The sequence below is a fragment of the Nothoprocta perdicaria genome, unplaced genomic scaffold (assembly GCF_003342845.1).
Source record: "Nothoprocta perdicaria isolate Ctin4 unplaced genomic scaffold, notPer1 scaffold_370, whole genome shotgun sequence".
Classification (NCBI taxonomy): Eukaryota; Metazoa; Chordata; class Aves; order Tinamiformes; family Tinamidae; genus Nothoprocta; species Nothoprocta perdicaria.
In genome coordinates this window covers 294,958-315,832 of record NW_020455611.1, presented here as the reverse complement: position 1 = coordinate 315,832, position 20,875 = coordinate 294,958, and the positions used below count along the sequence as shown (strand labels likewise).

At 43.3% G+C, this 20,875-nt stretch overlaps 1 protein-coding gene across 3 annotated transcripts in view; it reads left to right on the top strand.

Annotated features, from left to right (window-relative positions):
* Positions 1-46: 46 nt before the first annotated feature.
* Positions 47-20,875, top strand: part of CAPN6 (calpain 6) — a 47,113-nt gene continuing 26,284 nt past the window's right edge. Inside the window, exons 1-2 of one of the 3 annotated variants that reach the window (XM_026044545.1) lie at positions 47-90; positions 8,569-8,743. In XM_026044545.1, coding sequence (XP_025900330.1) covers positions 8,579-8,743 — 165 coding nt within the window. In that variant the 5' untranslated portion in view covers positions 47-90; positions 8,569-8,578. Of the gene's footprint in view, positions 91-2,280; positions 2,444-5,703; positions 5,721-8,568; positions 8,744-20,875 lie in introns of those variants that run through there. The other 2 variants (XM_026044544.1, XM_026044546.1) reach the window with 2 other exon arrangements.

The following is a 20,875-nucleotide window of genomic DNA, read 5'->3' as shown; positions in this document are numbered from 1 at the left end:
CCTGTAGAGCTCTAGTCAGAGAGGGGCTGGCGAGCTGTAAGGAGGTAAGGGAGATCCTGTGGCTGGCTCAAGGATTTGGAGCAGTTGGAGGTATGTGTAGTGCTGGGGACAGTGCCTAGGGAAGGGATGCTGTTAGGTGTAGTTGGGACTGTTTCTAGGAGCAAGGGAAGGGGAGAGTTTGGGACATCTAGAAATGCAGCAGTCACTCATGTAAACCAGCCTAGATGAAGGTGTGATGATGATGCTTAGGACATCTCTCTAGTAAGGAGCCTAGAAGCTACTGGGAGCAGCATCCAGGATTTTCAGGGGATGTGCTGGAAGTCCAGACTGTCCACAGTTAGTAAGGCCTTTTTCCAAACCATGATGAGCATGTCTCTTTGATTACTTCAGCATGGCCCTTACTGACTTACAAGCTTTTTTTCTGCCATGATTTTGCAATAAGAGGAGAGTTTTCCACTTGTCTTCAAATACTTGTCTGTGTGGCTCACCTTGCTCCCTTTCTAAAGCAATTCCTGTTTCTGAAGAGATTTCAGGAAAAGCTCCTCCCTAGTTCCCAGAGATCTTATATGACTCTTGGTTTATACCACCAACTTTGTTACTTACATGAAAAATATTTCTTATGACTTTTGTTATAGCATTGGATCAAAGGCTCCTACGGCGAGAACATGCCTGCATAAGCTGTGGATAKTATCAGCTCACAAAAAACAATGGAATTAGGTTGTACCCCAGTGTGACATGAAAATGTTCTTCCTCAACCCTGCGTGTTGTATGTAGGATRAAGCCAGCTTTTATTATGGTTTAAACTCTGATCTGCATGTTCAGTCAAGTATTGAAAACACATGGCTTTTTCATATCATTGTTTCTTTCTTTTTTTTTAAGGCAGTGAATGCTTTAACTGTAGCTTCCACGGACTTTATGTCTGTCCAAAATTCAGCATGCCTTCAGAAGGGAGTCAAACAAGTGTTTTATAAGAGAGCAAATAGTCTGACAGTGAACCTTGCAGAACAGAGATTTATGGCAGTACTTAACACTTCATCTTCAGAACATTTCCTGGATGTGTCTCACCCCCCAGAACTAACCTTCTCTGAGCAAGCAGGAGCTGTGCTGAATACCCAGCCCACCAGGGGAATGGACTTGTTTGTAAATTTAGATCAGCCCTGTGGAAATAGGAGGGATTATGTGGTGGAGGAAGGCAAGGGAAAATATTTTAAAATGCTGAGAGTTTGTCTTGATATCTGTCAGATTAAATTTTGCGATGTATTTTAAGTGGTGCTTGTTTAAAAAATGGCCTACATTTACAAAAACATAACAAAAGCTATATAAAGGGATAAATTATGGAATTCTCAAATAAGGTATCTTTCATGTCAAATCCATATGTCCTGGGCTTACTCCAAATGAAATTGAGGCTGAGGGGTTTATGGAGATAAGTTTTTTTTTTTTTTTTTTTTTTTTTTTTTTTTTTTTTTTTTTGGCTAAATTACTGTGTTTTGATGAGAATTTATTTTTCTCCTTTTTTTATTGTACTTTAGTTATAAAATGCATTTTTTCCCATTTCTAAATTGTGTCCTTACCCATGTGAAATGATGTATCTTCCCTTGGTTAGCAGGACACCCGAGTGCTCGAGTGTCGCAGGACTGGTTGGTGGGGCTGGGTCAGGGCTTGGGCAAGAAGGCCCGGAGTGTCACGTGTGTCACTCGTTAATGACACGGGACCTCTGGAGCCTGCTCTGTCCTTTGGCCATGCAGGATTTCTTCACTGTTCACGTTGTTTTCTCCTCCACAAGTAAAACGGGAAGAGCAGGATCGGGGGATATACTGGACTCTAGACGCAAGAAAAGGTCCCTTTTAATGTCCAACGCTGCTGTGGTGCTCAGAGCTGAGGGCATGAAGGTGCCTGTTGGCTTTTGCCACAGCTCAGGAGCTGCAAAACCAGAGCCCCTTGAATCCCCAAACCAGAGCCCCTTGAATCCCCAAACCAGAGCCACTAGAACCAGAGCCACAGGCATCGGCGCTGGCTTTATGCAAGTGAGGAAACAGCATGCAGCCTAAAAAGGAGTATCATTCTTTAGTTGTACACATTAATCTACCCTGTTTTCCATACAAAGAAAAAGGAAAAAAAAAGAAAAAAAAAAAAAGCCTGTAACTCTTGCCAGATGGCCTTGCCTCCTCTCCTCCTTTAAAAATTCATTTGCAGTTAGGGCCGCAGTCACAGCTCACAAACAGTTTGGGAGGAATAAACAAGGCTGTGCATTTCGGGGCAGCTCCCATGGTTTCCTGGTGTCCCTGTGAGTCATCTCTGGAAAGGGTCATCCTGGAGCACACCCCTCTAGTGATGGGATCGTGGTACAGTCCGAGAGTTTCAGGTTAAGAAGCGAGGAGGGGATGTTGTTTGCAGAAGTGATTTGAGGAGCTTTGTGCCTCAGAGCAGGGACTGACCACACCAGGTAAGTGCCAAAGGTGTCACATACATTTGTATTTACTTGGTTTGCTGCTTTAACATCAGCATGAAAACTTTTTCTTAGTAGTAATCTACACAGGGAGGAGATGTTTGTGTGTGCTGCAGTAATGTGTGTTTGAGAAAGTTGCATCTCGATTGCACGCTAACCCTGGAGCCTGCTGCTCCCTGTGATTTATTGCAGAAGTGGGGATGCCCCCATTCCCCACTGAGAATGGGGGCATTCTTCTGGCCTAGCATGAGCAGGACTGTTCTCTCTGCAGATTTGATTAACAGATATCCCAAATGAAGGAGCCAGGCTGATAAAGCGTGTTTTAGTTTTGTTCCCCATATAATTCTGGTTTTCATAGTGTCTCAGTCTCAGGTCTGGTAGAAATCCCATTGGTTCTCACTGTGGATTAKTGTAAAATATCAAGCGAGGCTTTTTAAAATTTTAATAAAGCAAAGGCTTTTGTTCTGTGTCTCACATAGTAGCTAAGTTTCTGTTGATTTGTGCATAAAGGTGTGTCCTGGACAAATCAGCCAATATTGCTGTYAGCATTTTCTGTACAGCAAGTTAAAGATCTCTCAAGTTGCATTAATAGTAATTGTAATAGCCGGTATCTATAACRCTAAATCACTTTCTTTTCAATTAAGAACTTAGCTTGTAGCTCTCTCTAGCTAACTGCAAATCTACCTGGATTTAGGGTTATTGTGGAAGTCACGTGGAGGTCTATTCTTCAAAATATGTAGATACCTCTGAGGTTTAAATATCTTCACTGCCTGCAGTGCCTTGAAGGTGTTGCCCTTGGCTGATCCTAATTAAAGGATCCAGATTGTGCAATGTACACATCCCTAAATGGGTCGCCTTTCACTAGGGAATAAAATGGCAGCAAAAATGATTAAGTGGCAGCTTCTGTCCTGAAGGACTCCCTAGAGCCTGGGCAAAGAGGACTCAGTTGCAAAAAGGGAGCCCTGGGTTTCCGTCTCCGCTTTCCGGGCAGCTGAGGTGTTTGAGCTGTTGAAGTTTTCATGGGGAAGCCTGTCAGCTGGAGATGGCAGTTCTGCACTGTTCTGGACTCTGCTCCTTGTGAAAACTATGCCTTTTCTCAAGGAGTGACAGAGGAAATGGTTAAAAGCTATTTTGCAGGCAGCTGTTAGTGATAAACTTCTCCAGAAGAGGCAAGAAGGTGAGAGGAGTAATGCCAGTGCTTGCCCTCTCTAAGCAAGTTCTGCCAGAATTTGAGTGCTTTTGACCATAAACCGCAGCATCATACTGCACGGTGTTCTGATGTGCACATGCATGTGGATTTGTCTTGGTTTTCAAGCAGGAAGAGGTTTTCGTTTGTTTCTTTTCTTGACCACTGGTCCCATAAATTCTACCTCTTCCTGCTCAAGCCAGGTGGAGTCCCTTTCTCTGGGGAAATGACCATTTGCAAGAAACCTGAAAGGAAAACCTGGTTGCCATCACCMCGTTGCAGCAGTAGAGAAAAGCTGCATGCTGTGATTTATTTAATTATTTGTTTTTATTCCAGCAGCACTTTGCCTGGTAGCCAGATGATTCTGCCAGTTCTTGATGCCAAGTGGTGGACTGTCCAGTTCCTGGTGTCTAATTAGTCTCCCCTCCATTTCTGCTCAGACATAATAGGATATGGATGGATATTCCTAACAGAAAATGTGTGTGAATTTTCTTCTCAATTATACTGCCAAGTATGGCAAAACTGGACAGCAAAATAGCATCAGAACCTGGTGCAGTCAGCATGTTAACTTTATGAAGAATTTGAAGAATTAAATGTCTCTTGTTGCAGTGCTTTAAGTTACGGGCGTTGACACTCCTGATGTATCAGTGGGAGCTGATAACAGCCGAAAGCAGCAAGCTGCAGTGCATATGAAATGGAAGTTTTGCAACAACTTTGAATTCTCCTGTACCCATTGTACAAATTTACGAAGTCATTGCTTGAAGACCTTCAATCATGCTGCGCAGAATAACAATGCAATAACCTTTTCCAGATGGAATCCTGGAAGTGCTTTCAATTAGGAGTTTTACAGGGAAACAGTTCAGAGGGGCATTAATTTAAAGCTTTTAGCCACAGGTTTGCTTTTTGGGAAGCACTCTGTGTGATTACTCAGAAGTAAACTAGAGTTATGTTTGAAAAGTAAAATACTTGAATCTCTGACTTGCTCTCGTAGTCCAAACAGTGACTCTGGGGTTGCATGATAGCTCGCTGTTAGAAGCACAGTTTAGCTTTGGGGATTTTGCATGTTATCAAGGCAAGCATACAGCTGCAGTTACAGAAGAGAAACCTGAGAACCAGGTTGTTACTAGTATTGATGACTAGTTATGGTTTAAATGAAACCAATGCAAGCTCAGTACGAATTAAGGGCTATTCTTAAATCAAGGGTGCTACCCCAGAGTGCAGCATACACTGTGTGCATCCTTTCTGGCATTCCCCTGATCATCTGTCCTCTTGCTGGAAGAAGCAATATTCCTGTTCACAGCTGTGTTCAACTCTGGAGATAAATACAGGCTGGAAGTGCACTTTGTCCTTTTAGTCTCGGTGCTGCTGTGTGTGGAAATTCCTGCGAGTCCTTCAGTTGGAACAGAAAGCTGAATTCCTGATGAAATGAATGTACTGCAACGTGCCAAGACTCTTCCTTGGTTTCATCTAGAAGGCAAGGCTTACGGCAGCACTTGGCAATGTCTCAGAGCGTCTTTGCAATTGAAAGCGCTGGTTTTGGTTAAGACAGAGCAGCTTGATGCCATCCCGTGCCCCTCCTGCRTGTCAGAGGCTTTTGCTTATGGGCTAGCACAGTGCTGAGTGGCAGAGAGAGCTCAGCAGCTCCACTTCTCTCTCCAGTTTCTCCTGTGCATGATACTTAATAATACAGAGTAACAGAAAAGGGATTAAGAAGTGGTGACTTTCTCCCTTAGTTTTGGTGTGCTGCTTCCATGCATTTAAGAGCAACTAGGATGTAATTTTTACTTGCGTGCCTCTCTGGACAGTTAGTCACCCTGTTTGTTGTGTCTCTTGTGTTGCAGCAGGGAAAGAAAAAGCTTAAGAAAGGAAAATGTGAATGTAGAGAAACTGCCTGGTAGTGGCTCTCCAGAGCTGGAACAATATTTTAAGTTTGTCTTCATGCTCTTGGGAAGAATTGGATTTCAAGTGGATGTCCCTTTAATTAAAACTGCTAATAGTGCCAGGAGCTGGCATTTACAGCTGTACTGAATGCAACTTAGCCGAACTCGTGCTCACTCCGTCAGAGGGAAGCGTCTCTGAGTATTAGCTGTAAGTAAGATTGCAAAAATGTCGCTGCTGTCAGGCTRCAGAGGGGGCTTACTGAAAAAGGGGCCTGTGCTGACTTGAGATCCTTTTTCCAGTCCAAATAGGAATCCCTCTGGAGTGAGAGGGTTAGAGAAAGACTTTACCAGCTTGGTGTTAGAAAGCCGAGAGATTCATGAGCTCCTCTATGCCTGCTGACACTGAGAGGATCTCTCGTGGCTCASTAAGACCTTGGAATCGGCTGTGCTGCCAGTAGAATGGAGTGCTAGGAGCTCAGCTTGGAGTCTGGAAAAACTCAAAGGAGCAAAACACAATCRAGTCGGGAAACCATGACCAAACTCAGAGAAAGGACTGTGCTGTAGGGCTGTTTGATCCCTTGCCACAGGAATCATGCCACCCTCTCTGTACAGCCATAGAGCAGCAGAGGGTCTCCAAAGAGTAGTACAGTGTTTTTAGGACAGTGCTTCTAGCCCTTGCTATGCAGCACTGCTCCATATTGCAGGCAGCAGCAGGAGCACTCACTGGAGGGGATCTCTTTCAGAAGACGTGCTTGCTCTCAGCATCAGCCAGCTTAAGCAGTTTGCTGGTAGGTGCCCACCTTGGCAGGAGGAGCACATATAGAGAAACTATAGAGAAACATTCTATTATAGAGAAGTTAGAGTGACCTCCTTCCCTGTGTACTTTTCAACAWGAAAAGAGCCTTCCCTTGTGTTTCTAAAGGGTGTCTTTGAGTTCCTGCCAGTGTACCCAGCAGTGTTGGGATCTGGTTCAGCTGTGATGCTCTGTTTTTCTTGGGTAGCTCAAAAGCAGTCAACAGCCAGGCTGGGGAGCAGTAGCAGCCCCCGTCCACTGTACTCAGGATGGTGCAGGGAGCCTGGATAGGGCTGTGTTAACAAGTTCATGGGACAAGTTTGTTGTTGTTAGTGGTCCCTTGGGGAGTGCTGCCCCGGGGCCAAGGATGAGGTGGGCAGCAACCTGGCTTCTCRTGCTGCATTTTTCCTTTGTTCTGTGCCTTGGTGTGAGACTTGCTGCTGTGCCCAGGAGAGTTAATGCTGGAAGGTCTCACACTGCAATGCAGCAGCTAAAAGGGGGTAAGGGTGGGGGAATGAGGTCATTACAGAYCTATCTGTGTGAATTAGGCAATGACAGCTGAAACCTTATCACCCTGGGGCGATTTTAAAAACAAGCCTATCTTGCAAATAGGCTCAGTTTGGAATCTTTGTTAGCTGGTGGGGAATTTTTAATAAGCAAGAGTGCCAGTTATAATGAGATAATCTCTCTTCCACCCAAATTAGCCTTTTTTTTTGGTCCCTCAACTATATTTGTATATTCAACAAGTTGTTGTGCACTTGACTTTGAAGAATTGCATGGTGGGGAGGAAGCAAGACTGCATATTTTGCCTTTTCTTGGGAGACCATCTGCAAAATAAGATGCCTGGTGTGACTTTTTCAGGATAATAACCAAGAAAATAGCCTTTCAGAAAAAAAAAAACAAAGAAATAGTTAGAAATGACCCACTAGCACCAAACGATTCTATTTCTGAACAATTCCTTAATGTACAGTTTYAGTCTGTTGAAGTGATCCTTAATACAGTGAGGGATTCTCTGGCCCAGTTCTGAAATGGGAAACCCTGGCATAATTGCAGGCATGGGATTTTTTTCCATCAATTCCAGCAATATCAGGACTTGACTTAAAGTCATTCCAGTTTTGAGGCATGCAAAATCTATTGCTGGAGTTTTGCCTTGAGAAAGGGGGAGAACTTACCAGGCTAGCAGTTGAAGTGCTGGCTCGGAACTAGTTCCGTTACGTGCAGCAAGATAACCTTTATTGCTTCTTATTTTTCTCTTTTTTTAAAAACAAAGAAAACAAACAAAAAAAGAAAACAAATCAAAACCCTACTTTTTTTTTAGTATTTATTCCTGTAGATAACTTAAGGAAGGGGAGATACATGCCTAACCAACGGTGAGAAGGGAGAAGAGAGCAASTGATGTGCAAGTGTGTTTCAAACAGGAAATTCACATACTCCCTCCATTCCTTCTCTTCAAACAGCTCTTTAGAAAGATGGGAGCATCCTTTGCATTCCCCTTCAAGCTGTCCTAAATATTTTCTTCAGTTAATTTCTCATTTGCAACATGTTATTCAGCAATTTATTTGAGTCTTGTAGCTGTGACCATAAACTTGCCGGACTAGACAGTCATGATTCTCAGAATCATGAACTGGAAGCAATCTTTTTCAGTTCCCCATCAATGTTTGCAAATATTTGCCACTTGTTTGAATGCATATCCCTGGAATGTAACAAAAAGATCAAAGGCAACAATACTAGCTGAAGTATCCTCATTGAAATTAAGATGGATAGTTGTGGAAATCTACTTTGTTTTTCTCTCATTTCCCAATCTTCAGATTGAAGTAGAGAATTAGAGCTTTAGTGGCCAGAGGAGGAATGTACTACAGTTCCATGAGAACAGAAACAKAGTCCTGCCCTTCACAGAAAGTATAAACTGAGTGGCAGACCTCACTCTGTTATCTAGATTACTTTTCCAATCCATTAGACCAGGCAAAAATTTGTCCTTGTGTCTAGTCTGTGCTATCTAATGTTTTCTTCTGATTAGCAACCTCTCCAGCCAAAATATCATCCTAGTGTCACCCTGATGTATGTGATCATCTTGTCTATTAACGTTTTCCTGTCTAGCCCTTAGGATAATCTGATTTATAATCCTATTTTTAATTGAAATCTATAATTAATTTTGTTTTGAACAACTGGTTATATGCTGTCTTGTCAAAGGTCGGTGAATGGCATTATCTGTGTTGTTCAAAGAGACTTACAACTTACACAAACCAATGTTCTTTTTGTCTAGACAGAGAGATATGTCTCCATCAGTGCGACTCTTCAGAGAACAGAAGTACCAGGAGCTGAAAGGGCAGTGCATTGAGCATGGACGACTCTTTGAAGATCCTGAATTTCCAGCCTCAGACGAGTCCCTTTTCTATACAAGGGCCCCACCAAGGAAAGTTGAATGGAAGCGTCCAAAGGTAACCAGCACTCCTCATGATGAGGAGCTCTGTATTACTCCACTCCTTTCTCCTCAGTGCTAAAACTCCATTTATGAGCCTATTCTCCCTTCCTTTTCCCATTAATTTCTTGTCAGTACTTTACTCATCAGCCCCTCTGTATTACGTTGCTGACCAAAATGCAAGTCATACTTAATAAAGATAAAAAGAAAGGAGAGATTTTGCACGGCATATTCATGCTTTTTACTGTTAACACCTTTCTGATAACAAGCAACAAGGCAAGGTAACTCCAGGCTATGCACCACTTAAATCAGCACTCTGTATTTAGTTGGAAATATTTATCTGTAATATATCGGTCAACGCAGAAGTATAATGTGGGATTAAATTCTTAGTTTGGTGGGCCAGTGAGCAGGTACATCTCTGTCTAGGTAGCTGTGTTGACAGAAGGTGTTCAGTTATGTGTAAAAATTTCTTAACTGAGGTTTCTGTACTGTAGGAAATATCACCTCCCAGCCAAAGGTTTTGGGGATATTACTAAGTGTCAAAACCAGAATGACTTGCAAGCCCTTGTTATCAGCATGTATCCACTTTCAGCTCAGAGTAAATAGCTTTGTTTCCTTCCAAGGAGAACCTACTTGTGCTTCCAAAATCTGCTTTTTAGCTCATCATGTGTGTGCAGTTGTTTTGGCTCCCAAATTTGCAATTTGCAAATGTATTAACTGTACCAGAACCACAAGTTTGCATGGCTTCTGAAGTAAAGGCTGGAGACCCTGTCAGGGAGAGCTCTGCCATGCAGATGTCCTTTGGGCACCTTTGGGATGGAGCAGATTAAGGTGATGCAGAGGAAGGAAGGTGCTGTTCTGTGCTGAACTATGAGTTTGCATTGAACCCTCGTTCTCTGCTGTATTTCCAAGAGGTTCATGTAACACCTTAACAGCAAAGGCTGTCTGGAGTGATTGGAGTGTTTTCCTTTATTGACATCAGTGCTGGTCATTCCATGGCTACACTGAAGTTACAAGAGCATTTTGCCACCRAATTTCTATAAAATTTTGGATTTTACTACCAACAACTTCCTATTCAAAGTGAACAGCTTTTGTGTGCACACAGCCAATAATGCTCGTGACTATTTACTATCTTTATTAGCATCTTAATGGAAGCCAAGTATCATCATTCTTATCTGACTGTCACTAATGTACTGCACACTTCAAACTGTTAATGATGTTCATATTTGGAGTCTGCTAATTGGATTGCTGAGGTTTTATGCATCACATATTTTGTATYCCTAAAACAATGCACAACCATGAACAAATAACTTAGAGGAACATAAAATCATTCTCACCTCTGACCATGTGGCTTTCTCTCAGAGTATGTAATGTGTGCTCATATGCTSACAAGTGTAGTGGAGGAAGAAAGCCTCTTGGCCAGACGCATACAGTGCTTTTATCCTTAAGCATGAAGAATTTGGCCTCAACCTTATCCACATCCACTGTTGGGATTAGGCTTAATCTTCTGGAAGCACAAACTTGGGTGGCTTTTCCTAGAAAAGTCAGTGCCAATGACAACATGACCTACTTCGCACACAGCCGGAGCTGTCCCTTRTCCTCCAAGGGCAGAGGAGGCCGACCAAGGCTGCCCTGTATTTGCCAGGATGGTGGTAGACCCTTTGCTTGGTGGGGGTAATTTCTCCAGTCAACCTAACTACTGATGTTTTAGTTAGAACTAAAGTTACTTTTCTACTTCTGGTTTTAATTTTCCAAGAGGTGATACTGAAGAACAAGGAGAGCGAAAATAGCCATAAGAGCAGTTTGGAACAAATGCAGGCATTCCAGAGTCTTCAAATTTATTTTATTTCTTTGGTTACTGGAGTCCTTCCTCCCTTCCCAGAAGAGGAAATACCATGAAACTGCTCACAACAAGGTCAAGGAAAGGCTTTTTACCTCCTAAGAGATGTGAAGCAAGAATTAGACTCAAGGCAAGGATGCCATTTTAAGCCAATCTTTTATGTTACTCTAAAATTGTGTTTCCCTATTCTCCTTCCTTGCTCCAGGCTGTATTCACCCTCAGGGCCCACTCAGGGCTGCTTCTGCACTCTTGTAGCAAATAGCCCTTCTGCAGTGGAGAAGGAGTAGGAGCAGACGCTTGAGAAGGTGGTGGAGCTGCCTGTGCCTGTGCTTTCATGGTAGACCTAAAGAAACATCTTGAGGGAGACAGGCTTATCTCTGTGCATTGGAGCAGAGCTAAGGATCTTCCCCGCCCACAGCTCTTCATGGGTTATGTCCTTTCTGCTGCGTGGAACAGTGTTTGTACTTAAAGTTGCTGAATGCTTGACTGTTTTTTGAGCAGGTGGCTTTTGCAGTGATTCTCTTTTGTAGAGAAAGGTGGCCTGGCCTTGCAATATGAGTGAAATAGAGGGGCCCAAACTGTCAACTGCTGAGACAGATGCTGAGCAGATCTTTGCTCGCCAAGTCTATGTTTCCAACTCATCCAGAAACTACTGTTGTTGCTCCCTCCACTTCCCTCCCTACTGGTGTGTGTGCATTTGTGTGTGTGTGTGTGTGTGTGTGTAAGGAGCTAAGTGATGATCCGTTAATCCCATCCTGCTTCTGTCGAGCCAGGCAGTGCTACCTGCGTAGCCTGTGCAGATGCTCATATTAGCACACAAGCAGATGCTTTTGCTTTGAAATGCCATCTGTGAAGCAATCTGAGCAGCTGAGGAACGCTGCTCAGTGCATCCAGAGCTGGGAGCTGTTGCTGCATTTGCTGGCACTGGTGCTGGTGTCCAAACAAGTACATTGGGATCTGGGAATCCARGCTCAGGAGAGGTGAATGCTGCTCTTCTAGTCTTGAAAATAWGCTTGGTTTGTTCAGCCCCTGAATGATTGGATATTGGCCAACAGAACAAATCCTTAGGAAGCTGTGCCTGTATATTCCGAAGGTGAAGAAAGGAGTGTGTGAGGAGAGAGAAAGAGGATAGTTTCTTCCCTCTTTATTTTCCTGCTTATTTCTGCACCTGCAATGAATTTTTTTTCTCCTTCCAGTCAGACATGAAGCAATAGATCATTAATAATTTGACATTAATTAGTTAAGTACTTTTGAATCCCTTTGGGAAAAGGAACAAAGCCAGAGTGATGTAACTTTTATGGCACCCCAGTATGAAGATACAGAAGAACACAAAAATCTTGATAATTACAATGTGCTCACTCTCTGATGACATGGCTTTCCAAGGAGAAAGGGAGCCTGAACTTCCCTAAGGTAGCTTTAAAGGAGATTGGGATTTCTTTTATGTTCCTTAGCCTGGAGTGGAAGGAGGAGTGTGTGAGTGACTACATGAAAGGAAGAGAGTACAGAAGGTGCCTTTAAGTCGTAGGGTGGCGTGTGGCCCATGCACTGACATTGTGCAGCTTGTTTCTGTRTTGTGCTGCTCTGTGCTGCCTTTGTAGGCAAAAGGGACAGTGGAAAACAGCCATGTATTAGCATGAAAATTTAGCCAGTTTCTCTTTCCTTTTTCCCCTCTCTCACGCCCCATATGGTAAYGCTGTGGTTCTTCTTGTCCTCAGGCATCCCAAGTGAGAGCCAGGTACCCACTATAACCTTCTGCAGGTAACTTTGGGATCCTGTGCCCCATTGCTGGTGCTCTATGGGGAGGACAGGATTTTCTAATTACGGTCTTTGTCATTTTAACATACACTGTTGTGTGCTATATTTAGCTGTGTTTTTACATCAGCGCAGTAACAGGAGGGCTCCTGGCTACTGTTACGAACAGTTTTACTTACCATTAAAAGCAGATTTGGCTCATGACCTTGAGCTCCATATAGGAACCCTTTGCTCCCCATAACTGTTAAGATTAGATCAGGTGTGTTGGGTTCCCTAAACATCCATGTGTGCATAKGTAAAGGAGAGGCTTGACAGACACCCTAATCTTTACAGGAGAGCATAAGCCCTAGAGCCTGAAGGCTCTCCCAGGAAGGAGATACAAAAAGTCATATATAAAATAGGCTAAGTGGTAAGCCTTCCATTGCTAAAGAAATATGAAATAAATTAAGAGTTAACCTCAAGAAAGAAACTTGCTGAACTGGGAAGATAATCAGAGAGGCTGATTGGAAAGTGTGTGTAGAAATCCTAACTGTGCTGCTTAGACTGGAACTGCAGCAGCAGGGAGAAGGCTGTAGTCCCCTGGATATGACACAGTTGTTTGCAAGGGTGGAGTTGAGGAGGGGACAGCAACATGCAGACAGGAGCCCATCAGAAGAAAATTATTCTTAAATGATAGTGAACGATCTTTCTGTTTCTCATTAGCTATGTGTGCAAGGAGCTGCACAGCCCCCTGCAAGCGAAGTCTGGCACTGCTCAACGCTTGAGTTGCTAACGTGTCACGGTGTCCCTGGTGCCTGGTTCAGCTGCACTTGGTGGCGGCCGTCTGTCCTTGCCACGCACATGTCAGTCGGCCAAGGAGCAGTAGCCAAATGCCAGGGGCGGRTGGCCAAAACCTCCGCGTTGGGAACAAGGTGGGGTGGCTCTGGTGAGGAAGGCGTTAAGCCCGTCCCAGCCGCAGCTGCATATGGCAAAAGCTGTTCTTCACTCGTTGCCCTGGCTACTGCCCATTTGATTAGCAGCCACCTCCTGCCTGCGACTGTGCAGTTGCAATTAAGTCAAATTGTCTGCAGGTTGTTATGTTTAATTCTGAGCTGCAGGGGAACAAGGGAAAGGGGCTGAGTGAGCACTGGTGGTACCGCCTGTGAGCTGCTGCCTATCTGAGGTCCTGGCATAAGCATTCATTGCGCTGCGGATCTCTCTAAGGTTGCGATGAGTACTGGCATGGGGTTCTGAGCCTTGTTGTTTTGTTGGAGAGACCAAAAAATTACCTCAAGAACTCTGGAGTTTGTTAGACATTTTAATGATGCTAAGAGGGGAATTCAGTGGAGTTAGCGGCCTTGCTTACCCATCAACTGTTCCTGTTCCTGCATCCTGCCGAGTCCGCAGCCTGGAGCTTCTGCGTTTGCCTCTTGCGTACGTGGATGCACCATGTTTAGGTTGATGAGCTGGGAAATAAATACATGCAGTTATAGTGGTGCTGTCTTTCTGCTCTGATACGAAAAAAAACCAGACCTGTTGGTGTTTTTTTGGTGGGAGGTTGAGGAGGATGTAAGGACAATCAGAAAGGCAACTCTGTTTCATCATAGCCCAGGGATTTAAAAATCACATAGGATCTTAGGGACTAGRCCTTGATGTCGTTGCTTCTAATATATTCACAGGAATTGTTTTAGGTCTGGAATATTGTTTATAATGTGATGGAAGCATTGAAGCTTATGATAAGATGTAAGTGTAACGTGGACCATATAAACTGGTGAAAATAACATCAAAAACTTGAGGCTGCTCTGAGAAGGGTCTTCGCTCCCACTGCAAAGTTTTATCAGATCGTCTCAGTTCAAAGTTTAAAGATCCCCTTTGTTATGCAAGACAAGCAAGAGAGGGCTGGATACTGTCAGAGGGACACATGCAGGTTCATAAGGGATAAAGCAGGATAGATTTAATAAGGGACCTATGCTACAGACTGCCCCGGGAACCGCCGCAAGGAGAGGGGCTCAGCACAGAGGAGATTGATAAAAACCATTTGATCGTAATACCTCATTTTTATTTTATGTTTTTTTTTAAAAAAAGTTTGAATAAAAAACATCAAAGTTGGTATGAATTATAGGAAAATATGGACTTCATTTTCAAGCATGACTGAAGAAAAAAAGTGAGTTACTACTTTACAGTTGACTTCCCTCTATCCTCTTTTATTGGCCATGATGCCAGTGGTAATAATAACCTAAATACATGAGTTAAAATCTGCTGTGTGCAGAGCAGGCAAGTACTTGGGATCTACTGGAGTGTGAGTTCTTGTTTTGCAGCCCAGTATCCTAAAGAAGGAGACAATGCATTGTTATTGCTACTACTCTAGTATGATCCAGGAATGGCCAGGACTATTAAATTTTTTAAATGGTTATAACTAACTGATCTTTTAAAGCATAACTTTTTTGAGACAGAGAGGAAGGAGGATTTTGGCAGGGTGTTTTTTGAAGCAGGGGAAATATTTAGATTATTATTTTTTAAAGACTATTGCAACTTTCCCCCAGATAAAATAATAAACATGAAATGCATCTTGAAATTTTCCTTGTAGGCAAGGAAAGTTTTCCAGATGGAAAGAGACTTCTCCCTGCTGATCTTCTAAGGTAGTTGGAATGGCATGTTCTGATGGTGTCCAGCCAAGTAATTCCCTGCAAACAGTGTGGGCTTTGTTTTGTCTCTTTTCTTATATCATTATTTTCTCCTAAGATTTTTAGTTTTTCCTCAGTGAATGTGTCTTAAAAAGGAAATGACTTCTCCTTTTGCAAGGAATCATGCCTTTTGTGCTCATATTATTTGTAGAAATAAAGGAAGCAGATTGTCCAAGCAAATCACCCAAACTTCTGTAGTTTCTGATACCTTAGTCAATGATCTAGATGTTCTGAGGAAAGTCATGTTGGACTTTTCCAGCCTTTTTCTTCTAGTCTTTCTATTTTAGAGCCTATTTTTAGAATATTATTGCSATAATTGCCTTAAGCACTAAATAGGTCTGACATTGTGAGGGTAGCAGAGCATATTCTTTGTCTCTAGATTTTTCTATGGTGATAAACACTTTGGGTTTGGGAGGAGGGGGCATCTGCATGAGGAGGAAAGACGAAGACCAAATGAATGTCATCCTTGTTTGACAGCAGAGTGCTCAGGCTCTTGTAGCATCCCAATGGGTCACAGAAGCAACAGTGTCTTCCATATCTGGGATGTTTCTGTTGCACCAGAGATCAGGCATATTGAGCTGGCAGCCAAAGTGAGTGAGAAGGAGGGACCAGAACCTAGTTGTGAAGCCCAGGGCAGAGCTCCCTCAGCAAATATAAAATACTTTTCAGTAAGTTTACATTGCTGAAAAATGGTACTGTAGGATGGACAGCAAGGTCCAGCAACAGGGAGCAGGGTTTCTCTCTACAGCAGCCCGTGTGCCTCTCCCCATCTCATCCTGCCAGCAGCTCCAGGAGAGCTTTGCATGTGGAGCTGTGCCAAGTTCTTTGCAAATGCAGCTGATTGAATTTCCACATCAAAATGGCATTGAGAGAGCAAATTTCAGGCTAGCCACACAAAGCGTGGCAGATAGCTCACCGCACCGGAGACCAGCCTGGAGAACCTGGGAGACTCGAAAAGAGGCACTGAAAAGTCTTTATCTCTCGTGTTTGAGTTTAACTTTATTATTCATCTGTTCTTTGCTAGTCTCTTGGGGAGTAAAAACCTGCCTTTTAAAGAGAGGGGAAAGGCCTTTATTGCCTAAGTAGAGGAGACAGCTGCCACAAGGTATCCCTCCTCCAGCACTTGAGGACACATTACCTCGATTGCAGTAGAGGAGGATGGGAGACCATCCTGGGGCAAAGAACCCAGGCCTTGCGCAGCTGGCTCCCTCATGTTGAGGGTGACACTGATGCTCTCACAACAAGACACGTTCTGCTGCAAGTCCTGCCTCCTCATCTGCAACAGCTTTAGGTAGAGTTTGCTGTCAGAGGTTTCGCCTTGAAAATGCATGTTGACATGGTCTGCACATTCAGTGTGTTGTTCTTCTGCAGCAACCTCTGTCACCCAAGCACCAGAATAATAATTAACAAGCCTGTCTCAGAGCATTTATTATGTCCTGGACCATGCCAGAACCCTGTGAACAGCAAATATTTTGCATTTGATTGCATTCTGCAAAAGAGCTTGAAAGGTGAGGGCCACATTTCAGCAGCATACAACCCAGGAACCACTCTGATTGCTTAATTCAATTGTAATAGTGTTCCCACCGGAGACAAGACCAGCCCAAATATCTAATATGAATGTGAAGCATGTAGGTCTGTAGATGTGAGAGCACTAAGTCTTATGCCCAGTCCCAGTAACTGGAATGAACTGCAAGTGCTTCACACTTGCACTTTCCCACTTACGGCTGTTTGGATATGTGGATATTTTCTGGGAACCTGGAAAGAAGTGCAGTGGAAGGAAAGATGAAGCTGTGCTTTGAACTCAGGACCCAGAGCCTGTACTGATGGACCAGTGCTAGCTTTGTAAAGGAGATTTTTTTCTTTATTTAAAATCTTCCTTTGGAGATGAGTTGGTGTTTGCATCTGCTAAAAAGACCGATGGGAAAATACTAATATTCCAGATGGTTGGTACAGCCGCCTGCCTTTCTGAAAAATGGGTAATAGAAATATGGAGAAGTTATTGAAGATAGCAGGGCGAACATAGCACTCAAATGCAGAGGGTTGTCGCTAGTCACAGACATGTTACCGAATGCTTTCATCCACAAAAGTCTTGTTCCTGCAGAGAGGAAGTGAGCAGAGCTATGGCCTGTGCCCTGAGGACTCATTTTAGCCAAACAAACAAGCAGGGATCTCTTAACTCCCCTAATCTGTTCCAGCAGTTATTGCTGGCAGTGGCCACCGTTCACGTCTCGGAGAGGTATGTGCAGCTGGGTGACCCTCAGCTGTGGTCCATTTTTCTAGACCAGAATCTGCTTTTCAAATTAAGGGCTGAAATTCATTCTGCACAGTGCAGTGAGGGAAGGTGCACTAGGGAGCTCAGTGTGTTGTGACCCAGCCATGCTCTGAATGAAGCTCTGCAAATGTTATGTAGTGCAAATGTACAACGCAGTACAAAAGCGCAAATGTTATAGATCACATCAGATCTGAAGTGAGCTCTATTTCTGCCTTTGAGGTTTGACAGGAATAGGAACAGGAGCTCTGCTTSTCTCTAAGGTTTCTCCTCACCTTTGTTTCTCCTCATCCTTCTCCAGGTGACTGACGTCCTGGAGAGGCCTCAGTTGTGCCTCCTTGAGCATTAAGTAATGTAAAACTCTCCATGTGGCCGAACCCAGTGCTCCAGAACCATGGGGGGGGGGGGGGGGGGGGGGGGTCTTGCTTCCTTTTTCTTTCTTTATTTCTTTCTTTTTTCTTTCCTTTTGTTGTCATGGGTGTTTAAAAAGTCCTTCAAGAACTGAATGCATACAGTTTTAATCTTCTAAGGAAGATTGTTATTTTTTTTTTTCCAAAGAATGGGGATTCATGAGCTTAGTTAAATTCACTCTCATCCTCATCAGTGGTGTAAGGGAGTGTGGCTTAACATTATTAACATTTTKGGGGGTGAAAATCTGGCCCCTTTCAAAGCCTGGGAATTTTTACTCTTGACCAGCCTCTCACCTTGCCTATCTACAATAGTCTGAGTATGAGAGACATTTGGAAAACGCTGTTTGACATGTTTCCATCTTGTTTTCTGACTGAATAGACCATTCTTCTGTATTTTGTCCTTACTGTCTTCTTCTGAGTAAATTATGACAGTTTTTTTTGGGGGGGGAAGGGGGGGGGAGGGAGTGGGGGGAGGATTGCTGACATTCCCAGAATGGAGCTGTTGTTCACCCTCATTCTTTTAATTCTGTAATTTTATTTTTTGTGAAAGATCTTGTTAAGGTGGAGCATACTCAGGACAGGAGATGAGCAAGGAGCTGTAAAGCCTTTTGCTGTGAGCAAACACCCCATATCTGATCCCTCCATTACCATCTGGTGGCTCTGTAGACCTGGTGTGACATGAACTTGGCTGCTCAATCCACTTTCTGGTGTCACTTCAGAAAATTCCTTGTTCTTATTCGTGCCCATCTCTGTTGGCCACTTTGGGAGAGGAAGCAAAAACACCCTGGCATCTTTCCAGGATCCCTGTCCTCACTCCTCTGGGATTCTGCAGTGGAGCCGGGGGCTCAGAGGAGCTTCATCCTTCCCCCCCTGCCTCTCGGGCACCAGAGCAGAGAGGGGCAGGGGCTCCCTTTTCTGTGGCTCTGTCCTCCAATGCACTCACCCCTCCATGCCCAGAGACCTGTGCAGGAGAGGCAGTGTTTTAAAAGTGGCAGCTTTCTCAACGGTATTACTCTGGATCTTGCAGGGATATAATTAGGAGCAAACATTAGTAAATGATATTCATGCTTGCCAGCAAACAGCTCCACGGATGCCAGCATTTTGTTATCTTCTCTCTTGGCAGTTTGTCCAGTTTATTTTCCCCTCCCTCAGACTGGTTGGAGGCTTTTTTACTTTGTTGCTGTTGTTGTCTCTAAAGAAAAAAATGATAAAAGACCTTGGTGTCACATCTACATCATAAATTTAATTTGGAGGTTCTGAATATTTCTTTAAAGTTTAAAATGTCTGTTTTTGTTTAGCTGGTTTAACCACCATTAAATGAAAATAGGTTTCTCAGAGAGTCAACTTGTTTGTCCTGAGGCAGTATGATGACGTTAAGAGTGACACAGTAGAATTTATTTCGAGCCTGTTAAACAAAGCCTGGAGATCAGATCCTCAGCTGCTCTTACAGTAATTATTAGTTCATTGATTCATTCTACCTAAAGAATTAAATGTCTGGCTGCAGTGAATGTAAATTATAGCCCAAATGTGCCAGTTGCAAGGAAAATTAAGGTGTTGYTCTATCAACGTTTGCCCCAGATGTGGGGCATCTTTTGGAATGAATTTGAAAGAATGTACTGCATGTTAAGAGCTTTAAACCACTCTCAGTTTATTTCCACATCTAAAAGAGTATTTAGGATGACTAAAGTTCTGGAATTTGAGGTCTTCTAAGCTGTTATGTTTTAGATTTGCAAAATAATTTTGGTTTTTCAAGCTGTTTCCTAGTGAATTATTTCCTTTAGTATGAATGTCTTAGAATTAAATAAAGCTGTATGTTTACAGGATGGCAGTTTGCAGTGAGCCAGCTATGGGTTGAAATTTGGCCTGTAGTTTTAGGGGTTTATTGGTGTTTCAGCTCTTCAAATGAAGAAAGTGAATGCAGGGCTTTGCCCACCTCAGTCCTTGGGCTAATCCCATAGATACCTGGATTTTTTTCTGCAAAGACTTTCTGGAGAGTTTCCTTTGCAGGAGCTGCTGTGCATGGTCACTGTCATCCCTTTCCCCTTCCCATCACATAAAGGACTCTGGATATCCAACTTTTCTCCTGAACTGGAGCTGTGAATCCAAGCACCTCATCCTCTGCCCCCCCCCCGCCCCCCAACCTCTCTCTTTTTCCCTTCTCTCTTTTACAGTCACAGACCCTGCTCTCTTCAAATGAAAGTTCTCAAATAGAATATTTGGCTAAAAACTCTTTTCATATTTGAACATATGATCTAACTAATAAAATAGTCAATGTGTGCACTGTAAGAGGAATATTTCAAAGCCAACTTACAACATGGACATGGCATTTCTCATTCTTGTTTTTACTTGTCTTTCTCTGATCCTAAAAACAGCATGAATTTCTTATGTAGAGGCAAATTAGAAATGAAGTGGTATCTCTGTGGATGGAGCTGGCTTGAGAAGCCTCTGCTGACATGAAGCAGCCCATTGGTTCTGCTAAAGAGATTCTGATTTACAGCTGCAGGTCTGGCAAGCTTCCCTACATCTGAATGGAGAAAAAAACATAGACACCAGGTGGGCTGCTCTGCTTGGCAGAGATAGGGACCCCATACTAAGCAATTTCTGCAGACATTCCAAAAACTGAAGAGAAAAAAAAGGCTTGAGAAAAGTAATGGCTGTACTGTAAATACTCAGCTTGTAAGACAAGAGAAAAAAAAAACCTATATTGGCAAATCTCAACGTTATTAAAACCAGACCATTTCCTTAGCCTTTTGAGAGTTAAGAAAAGTTTCCTCGTATTTTCCACTAGCTTTTCCTTGGCTATGTGATTCTGGTTGAATAAAATAATTGAAGTGATTGCTAGTGTGAGGGTGGGGTTAAGAGGTGACTCATAACCTTTCTCTTGGAAGCAGTCTGCATGGTGAGCACTGGAGACGTTGGGTCTCCAGTGCTCACCATCACTAATGAYTAATGAGCCAGAGTGATTTCAGAGTCTCTGATGGGATTTGGTGTTCCAGCCAGCTCATGCTCCTCATGGCGCATCATGAAGAAATTAAACTTGACAGGAGAGGAGCAGGGCTGGGACTGGAGTGGCTCCCCAGAACATATAGGTGGAACTTCATGCTCTAAGTCTAGGTGGAGTTTGGCGAGACTAACTTTTGGCTGAGTTCATGTCTGTGTCATTAGCGCCTAAGGAATTTTTTATTTTCTCATAATGGAAATATTATTGGGAGGCTGG